We start from the raw sequence: 9,001 nt of genomic DNA, 5'->3' as shown, positions 1-9,001 counted from the left end.
CGATTCCCACCTTCCCTCCCTCTCTCCGATTCTCACCTTCCCTCTCTCCGATTCCCACCTTCCCTCTCTCCGATTCTCACCCTCCCTCTCTCCGATTCTCACCCTCCCTCTCTCCGATTCTCACCCTCCCTCTCTCCGATTCTCACCTTCCCTCTCTCCGATTCTCACCCTCCCTCTCTCCGATTCTCACCCTCCCTCTCTCCGATTCCCACCCTCCCTCTCTCCGATTCTCACCCTCCCTCCCCCCGATTCCCACCTTCCCTCCCTCTCTCCGATTCTCACCTTCCCTCTCTCCGATTCCCACCCTCCCTCCCCCCGATTCTCACCCTCCCTCTCTCCGATTCTCACCCTCCCTCTCTCCGATTCTCACCCTCCCTCTCTCCGATTCTCACCCTCCCTCTCTCCGATTCTCACCCTCCCTCTCTCCGATTCTCACCCTCCCTCTCCGATTCCCACCCTCCCTCTCTCCGATTCTCACCCTCCCTCTCTCCGATTCTCACCCTCCCTCTCTCCGATTCTCACCCTCCCTCTCTCCGATTCTCACCCTCCCTCTCCGATTCCCACCCTCCCTCTCTCCGATTCTCACCCTCCCTCTCTCCGATTCTCACCCTCCCTCTCTCCGATTCTCACCCTCCCTCTCTCCGATTCTCACCCTCCCTCTCTCCGATTCTCACCCTCCCTCTCTCCGATTCTCACCCTCCCTCTCTCCGATTCTCACCCTCCCTCTCTCCGATTCTCACCCTCCCTCTCTCCGATTCTCACCTTCCCTCTCTCCGATTCTCACCCTCCCTCTCTCCGATTCTCACCCTCCCTCTCTCCGATTCTCACCCTCCCTCTCTCCGATTCTCACCCTCACTCTCTCCGATTCCCACCCTCCCTCTCTCCGATTCTCACCCTCCCTCTCTCCGATTCTCACCCTCCCTCTCTCCGATTCTCACCCTCACTCTCTCCGATTCCCACCCTCCCTCTCTCCGATTCCCACCTTCCCTCTCTCCGATTCTCACCTTCCCTCTCTCCGATTCTCACCCTCCCTCCCCCCGATTCCCACCTTCCCTCCCTCTCTCCGATTCTCACCCTCCCTCTCTCCGATTCTCACCCTCCCTCTCTCCGATTCTCACCCTCCCTCTCTCCGATTCTCACCTTCCCTCTCTCTGATTCTCACCCTCCCTCTCTCCGATTCTCACCCTCCCTCTCTCCGATTCTCACCCTCCCTCTCTCCGATTCTCACCCTCCCTCTCTCCGATTCTCACCCTCCCTCTCTCCGATTCTCACCTTCCCTCTCTCCGATTCCCACCTTCCCTCCCCCCGATTCTCACCCTTCCTCTCTCCGATTCTCACCTTCCCTCTCTCCGATTCCCACCTTCCCTCCCCCCGATTCCCACCCTCCCTCTCTCCGATTCTCACCTTCCCTCTCTCCGATTCTCACCTTCCCTCTCTCCGATTCTCACCCTCCCTCTCTCCGATTCCCACCCTCCCTCTCTCCGATTCTCACCTTCCCTCTCTCCGATTCTCACCTTCCCTCTCTCCGATTCTCACCCTCCCTCTCTCCGATTCTCACCCTCCCTCTCTCTGATTCCCACCCTCCCTCTCTCCGATTCTCACCCTCCCTCTCTCCGATTCTCACCCTCCCTCTCTCCGATTCTCACCTTCCCTCTCTCCGATTCCCACCTTCCCTCCCCCCGATTCCCACCCTCCCTCTCTCCGATTCCCTCCCTCCCTCTCTCCGATTCTCACCCTCCCTCTCTCCGATTCTCACCCTCCCTCTCTCCAATTCCCACCTTCCCTCTCTCCCCCCGATTCCCACCCTCCCTCTCTCTGATTCCCACCTTCCCTCTCTCCCCCCGATTCCCACCCTCCCTCTCTCTGATACCCACCTTCCCTCTCTCCCCCCGAGTCCCACCCTCCCTCTCTCTGATTCCTACCTTCCCTCTCTCGCCCCGATTCCCACCCTCCCTCTCTCTGATTCCCACCTTCCCTCTCTCCCCCCGAGTCCCGCCTTCCCTCTCTCTGAGTCCCACCTTCCCTCTTTCTGATTCCCACCCTCCCTCTCTCGCCCCGAGTCCCACCTTCCCTCTCTCTGATTCCCACCCTCCCTCTCTCGCCCCGATTCCCACCCTCCCTCTCTGATTCCCACCTTCCCTCTCTCCCCCCGATTCCCACCCTCCCTCTCTCTGATACCCGCCTTCCCTCTCTCCCCCCGATTCCCACCCTCCCTCTCTCTGATACCCGCCTTCCCTCTCTCCCCCCGAGTCCCACCTTCCCTCTCTCCACCCGATTCCCACCCTCCCTCTCTCTGATACCCACCTTCCCTCTCTCCCCCTGAGTCCCACCTTCCCTCCCCCCGAGTCCTACCTTCCCTCTCTCCACCCGATTCCCACCCTCCCTCTCTCTGATACCCACCTTCCCTCTCTCCCCGAGTCCCACCTTCCCTCCCCCCGAGTCCCACCTTCCCTCTCTCTGATTCCCACCCTCCCTCTCTCGCCCCGATTCCCACCCTCCCTCTCTCTGATTCCCACCTTCCCTCTCTCCCGCCGATTCCCACCCTCCCTCTCTCTGATACCCACCTTCCCTCTCTCCCCCCACCCACCTTCCCTCTCTCCCCGAGTCCCACCCTCCCTCTCTCTGATTCCCACCTTCCCTCTCTCCCCGAGTCCCACCTTCCCTCTCTCTGATTCCCACCTTCCCTCTCTCCCCCCGATTCCCACCCTCCCTCTCTCTGATACCCACTTTCCCTCTCTCCCCCCGAGTCCCACCTTCCCTCTCTCCCCCCGAGTCCCACCTTCCCTCTCTCTGATTCCCACCCTCCCTCTCTCGCCCCGATTCCCACCCTCCCTCTCTCTGATTCCCACCTTCCCTCTCTCCCCCCGATTCCCACCCTCCCTCTCTCTGATACCCACCTTCCCTCTCTCCCCCCGAGCTCCACCTTCCCTCTCTCTGAGTCCCACCTTCCCTCTTTCTGATTCCCGCCTTCCCTCTCTCCCCCCGAGCTCCACCTTCCCTCTCTCTGAGTCCCACCTTCCCTCTTTCTGATTCCCGCCTTCCCTCTCTCCCCCCGAGTCCCACCTTCCCTCTCTCCCCCCGATTCCCACCCTCCCTCTCTCTGATACCCACCTTCCCTCTCTCCCCCCGAGTCCCACCTTCCCTCTCTCTGATTCCCACCTTCCCTCTCTCTGATACCCACCTTCCCTCTCTCCCCCCGAGTCCCACCTTCCCTCCCCCCGAGTCCCACCTTCCCTCTCTCCCCCCGATTCCCGGGGCTGCCCCTGTCGTCCCTATTCTGGCTCTATTCTAATTCTGTCAGTACGAGACACGGTGTTAATTAACGATCTCAAATCTTACAATCAGCAGCCCCCGAGGAGTCTCTGATCAGCTCGTAGGAGGTGCGTTAAACAGGAACAGAAACAACACCCACTGATACAGAAACGCCTTTAACCGAGAAAAGTACCCCAAGATGCTTCACAGAGGCGGCTTTACTAAATCATGGACAACCAGACAATGAAGGAAATAGCAACCAAAGGCCGGTCAATCAGCGGGGTTTTCAGGAGGGTCTTATCACAGAACCTCACAGCACAGCAGGAGGCCATTCGGCCCATCGAGCCTGTGCCAGCTCTTTGAACGAGCTCTCCAATTAGGTCAGTCCAGAGTGCGGGCCCAAGATGGTTGAATGTGTGGCCGCCTATGCAGACGGCGGCACAAGGGGGTCCGAATTGAAGGAATGGAGAGTTCGGGTGGGAGAAGAGGTTATGAAGAGGCCGTGAATACGCAGTCGCCCGCCATCTATCGCCTCGACGCTCAGAGAACGCTACCGGAACCACGTCAAGCATGCCGCCCGCACCTGCTCCCCTCTCCCAATGCCCCCCCACCCCGACCCAGCACCAAACTCAAGGGGATGTCTCCGTACGGTCATAAGAACATAAGAAATAGGAGCAGGAATAGGCCACTTGGCCCCTCGAGCCTGCTCCACCATTCAATAAGATCATGGCTGATCTCGGGCTCAAAGCCACTTCCCCGCCCGCTCCCCATAACCCTTCACTCCCTAATCTTGCAAAAATCTGTCTATCTCCACCTTCAATGTATTTAATGACCCAGCCTCCACGGCTCTCTGGGGCAGAGAATTCCACAGATTCACGACCCTCTGAGAGAAGAAATTCCTCCTCATCAGTTCTAAAAGGGCGACCCTTTATTCTGAGACTGTGCCCCCGAGTTCTAGATTTCCCCACGAGGGGAAACATCCTCTCTGCATCTACCCTGTCGAGCTCCCTCAGTATCTTATGTTTCAATAAGATCCCCTCTCATTCTTCTAAACTCCAATGAGTATCGGCCCAGCCTGCTCAACCTTTCCTCATAAGTTAAACCCCCTCATCTCTGGAATTAACCTAGTGAATCGTCTCTGAACTGCCTCCAATGCAAGTATATCCTTCCTTAAATAAGGAGACCAAAACTGTACGCAGTACTCCAGGTGTGGTCTCACCAATACCCTGTACAGTTGTAGCAGGACTTCCCTGCTTTTATACTCCAACCCCCTCGAAATAAAGGCCAACATTCCATTTGCCTTTTTGATTACTTGCTGTACCTGCAGGCTAACTTTTTGTGTTTCGTGCACAAGGACCCCCAGGTCCCTCCGAACTGTAGCATTTTGTAATCTCTCTCCATTTAAATAATAATTTGCTTTTTTATTTTTCCTGCCAAAGTGGATAACCTCGCACGTCCCCACATTATAGTCCATCTGCCAAATGTTTGCCCACTCACTTAGCCTGTCTATATCCCTTTGCAGGTTCTTTGAGTCCTCTGCACAACTTGCTTTCCCACCCATCTTTGTATCATCCGCAAACTTGGCTACATGACACTCGGTCCCTTCATCCCAAGTCATTAATGTAGATTGTAAATAGTTGGGGCCCCAGCACCGATCCCTGTGGCACCCCACTAGTTACCGTTTGCCAACCAGAAAATGACCCATTTATCCCGACTTGCAGCTTAGCGAGCCCGTGGCCAAAAACAAAATGGCGGCCTTCAACGCGGTAACACGACCCGAGGCGCTGCACAGGAGCGCAAAGCAGAGAAAAATTCAACACCGAGATAAGGAGATATTACGAACGGGTGACCGAAAGCTGGGTCAAAGAGGTTGGTTTTAAGGAGCGTCTTAAAGGAGGAGAGAGAGGCGGAGAGGTTTAGGGAGGGAATTCCAGAGCTGGGGGCCCAGGCAGCTGAAGGCACGGCCGGCAATGGTGGAGCGAGGGAAATTGGGGGATGCGCGAGAGGCCAGAATTGGAGGAATGCAGAGATCCCGGAGGGTTGTAGGGGCTGGAGGAGGTTACAGAGATAGGGAGAGTTGTAGGGGCTGGAGGAGGTTACAGAGATAGGGAGGGTTGTAGGGGCTGGAGGAGGTTACAGAGATAGGGAGGGTTGTAGGGGCTGGAGGAGGTTACAGAGATAGGGAGGGTTGTAGGGTCTGGAGGAGGTTACAGAGATAGGGAGGGTTGTAGAGGGCTGGAGGAGGTTACAGAGATAGGGAGGGTTGTAGGGGCCTGGAGGAGGTTACAGAGATAGGGAGGGTTGTAGGGGATGGAGGAGGTTACAGAGATAGGGAGGGTTGTAGGGGCTGGAGGTGGTTACAGAGATAGGGAGGGGTGTAGGGGCTGGAGGAGGTTACAGAGATAGGGAGGGGTGTAGGGGCTGGAGGGGGTTCCAGAGATAGGGAGGGTTGTAGGGGCTGGAGGAGGTTACAGAGATAGGGGGGGTTGTAGGGGCTGGAGGAGGTTACAGAGATAGGGAGGGGTGTAGGGGCTGGAGGAGGTTACAGAGATAGGGAGGGTTCTAGGGGGGAGGAGGTTACAGAGATAGGGAGGGGTGTAGGGGCTGGAGGAGGTTACAGAGATAGGGAGGGTTGTAGGGGGCTGGAGGAGGTTACAGAGATAGGGAGGGTTGTAGGGGCTGGAGGAGGTTACAGAGATGGGGGGGTTGTATGGGCTGGAGGAGGTTACAGAGATAGGGAGGGGTGTAGGGGCTGGAGGAGGTTACAGAGATAGGGAGGGTTGTAGGGGACTGGAGGAGGTTACAGAGATAGGGAGAGTTGTAGGGGCTGGAGGAGGTTACAGAGATAGGGAGGGGTGTAGGGGCTGGAGGAGGTTACAGAGATAGGGAGGGTTGTAGGGGACTGGAGGAGGTTACAGAGATAGGGAGAGTTGTAGGGGCTGGAGGAGGTTACAGAGATAGGGAGGGTTGTAGGGGCTGGAGGAGGTTACAGAGATAGGGAGGGTTGTAGGGGCTGGAGGAGGTTACAGAGATAGGGAGGGTTGTAGGGGGCTGGAGGAGGTTACAGAGATAGGGAGGGTTGTAGGGGCTGGAGGAGGTTACAGAGATAGGGAGGGTTGTAGGGGCTGGAGGAGGTTACAGAGATAGGGAGGGTTGTAGGGGCTGGAGGAGGTTACAGAGATAGGGAGGGTTGTAGGGGCTGGAGGAGGTTACAGAGATAGGGAGGGTTGTAGGGGGCTGGAGGAGGTTACAGAGATAGGGAGGGTTGTAGGGGCTGGAGGAGGTTACAGAGATAGGGAGGGTTGTAGGGGCTGGAGGAGGTTACAGAGATAGGGAGGGTTGTAGGGGCTGGAGGAGGTTACAGAGATAGGGAGGGTTGTAGGGGCTGGAGGAGGTTACAGAGATAGGGAGGGTTGTAGAGGCTGGAGGAGGTTACAGAGATAGGGAGGGTTGTAAGGGCTGGAGGAGGTTACAGAGATAGGGAGGGGGGGCGATGGAAATCAGGGGATGTGCGTTACCCCCCCCCTAACCGCCGTCTTGTTTAGGTGAGGCCATCAAAGGAGGGAGTGTGAGGTGAGCGAGGGAGCGGACAATTGTTTCTGAAGCCCTGAACCTGCAAGCTGGGCACACGGACAGAGCTCAGCGCAGACCGAGCCGGCCTCGGCTATGAAGAGTGGCACCGGATGAACAACAAGAGCAACTTAAACACAGCCATCTGTGTGTGGATTAGGGGGCGGGCAGGGAGAGACCCAGGGCTGTCAGGATACTTTTAAACATCTAGATTCCCAGCCGGCGGAGAAAATTAAGAGCCCAGCAGAGTGGGTGTGGGGCTATTAGAATAAGACAAGCAGGGATAAACGACAGGGAAAAATAAAAAGCAGGAAAATGCACAGAGACAGAGAGAGAGAGAGAGAGAGACAGAGGAGAGAGAGACAGAGACAGACATAGAGAGAAAGAGAAAGAGAGAGAGTGAGACAGAGAGAGAGAGAGAGAAACAGAGAGACAGAGAGAGAGAAACAGAGAGAGACAGAGAGAGACAGAGAGAGAGACAGAGAGAGAGAGAGAGACAGAGTGAGAGATAGAGAGAGACAGAAAGAGAGAGACAGAGAGAGAGAGACAGAGAGAGAGAGACGGAGAGACAGAGAGAGACAGAGTGAGAGAGAGACAGAGAGAGACAGACAGAGACAGAGAGAGAGAGAGACAGAGAAAGACAGAGAGAGAGAGAGAGATAGAGACACAGACAGAGAGAGAGAGAGAGAGAGACAGAGCGAGGGAAAGACAGAGTGAGAGAGAGAGAGAGTGAGAGAGAGAGAGAGCGAGGGATGGATGGTCAGACCGAGATGGAGCTGGGCGGTGATAGATCTGGAGACGGGGCCTGAAGGAGCGGAGTGAGGGGGAGGCAGAGGGAGCAGGGCTGGCGCTTACCATCTCGACCGCCTGTGGTGCAGCAGGGCCTGGGTCTTCTCGGAGGCACAGTGCAGGCACCACATGGCGCTCCGACCAGGGGAATAAAGGGAGCCCCTGAATCCCTCAGCCGCCTTTCCCTCTCTCTCCCAGCCAGCGTTTCCACAGCTGTTTCGCCTTGACAACAGCTCTCTCGGGCTCCTCCCATTGCCGAGACGGTCTCTTCAGGCTTGAGCCTCGTCCTCCCCTGTTCCCCCACATCCCCCCCACCGGCCCCCTCTCCCATTCCCCCTCACACCACCCCCCCGCCCTTCTTCGCTGAGAACTGCCAAGGCTCCCGTTGCTAGGGGCGACATAGGCCCCAGGGAGGGCAGAGGTCAGGCCTGTACCGATCCCTCTCGGGCCTACGACGACAATCTTTGAAAGCAGGGCCTCCCCGCACACAAAGGGGAAGGAAAGTAAAGCCAGACTCGCGTTTCTCCAGCGCCTTGCACCACCTCAGGACGTCCCAAAGTGCTTCACAGCCAATGAAGGACTTTTTGAAGTGCGATCACTTGTTGTAATGTAGGAAACGCGGCAGCCAATTTGGCACAGCAAGCTCCCACAAACAGCAATGTGATAATGACCAGATCATCTGTTTTTAGTGATGTTGGTTGAGGGATAAATATTGGCCCCAGGACACCGGGGAGAACTCCCCCCTGCTCTTCTTCCAATAGTGGCCGTGGGATCTTTTATGTTCACCCGAGAGAGCAGACAGGGGCCTCGGTTTAACGTCTCATCTGAAAGACGGCACCTCCGACAGTGCGGCGCTCCCTCAGTACCGCCCCTCCGACAGTGCGGCGCTCCCTCAGTACTGCCCCTCCGACAGTGCGGCGCTCCCTCAGTACTGCCCCTCCGACAGTGCGGCGCTCCCTCAGTACCGCCCCTCCGACAGTGCGGCGCTCCCTCAGTACTGCCCCTCCGACAGTGCGGCGCTCCCTCAGTACTGCCCCTCCGACAGTGCGGCGCTCCCTCAGTGCCGCCCCTCCGACAGTGCGGCGCTCCCTCAGTACCGCCCCTCCGACAGTGCGGCGCTCCCTCAGTACCGCCCCTCCGACAGTGCGGCGCTCCCTCAGTACCACCCCTCCGACAGTGCGGCGCTCCCTCAGTACCGCCCCTCCGACAGTGCGGTGCTCCCTCAGTACCGCCCCTCCCACAGTGCGGCGCTCCCTCAGTACCGCCCCTCCGACAGTGCGGTGCTCCCTCAGTACCGCCCCTCCGACAGTGCGGTGCTCCCTCAGTACCGCCCCTCCGACAGTGCGGCGCTCCCTCAGTACTGCCCCTCTGACAGTGCAGTGCTCCCTCA

General features: G+C 57.7%; 1 protein-coding gene across 1 annotated transcript in view; it reads right to left on the bottom strand.

Moving 5' to 3' along the window:
* LOC147086682 (IQ motif and SEC7 domain-containing protein 1-like) overlaps nucleotides 1-7,887 on the bottom strand; it is a 96,689-nt gene extending 88,802 nt beyond the window's left edge. Inside the window, exon 1 of the mRNA XM_085978821.1 lies at nucleotides 7,678-7,887. Within this exon, the coding sequence (XP_085834947.1) occupies nucleotides 7,678-7,742 (65 nt within the window). The 5' untranslated portion in view covers nucleotides 7,743-7,887. The remainder of the gene's footprint in view (nucleotides 1-7,677) is intronic.
* Between the last annotated feature and the right edge of the window lie 1,114 nt (nucleotides 7,888-9,001).

This window comes from Somniosus microcephalus, unplaced genomic scaffold, assembly GCF_052327205.1.
Source record: "Somniosus microcephalus isolate GS21.2 unplaced genomic scaffold, FLI_Smic_1.0 unresolved_chr7, whole genome shotgun sequence".
NCBI lineage: Eukaryota > Metazoa > Chordata > Chondrichthyes > Squaliformes > Somniosidae > Somniosus > Somniosus microcephalus.
This window is presented reverse-complemented; position numbering and strand designations above follow the sequence as displayed.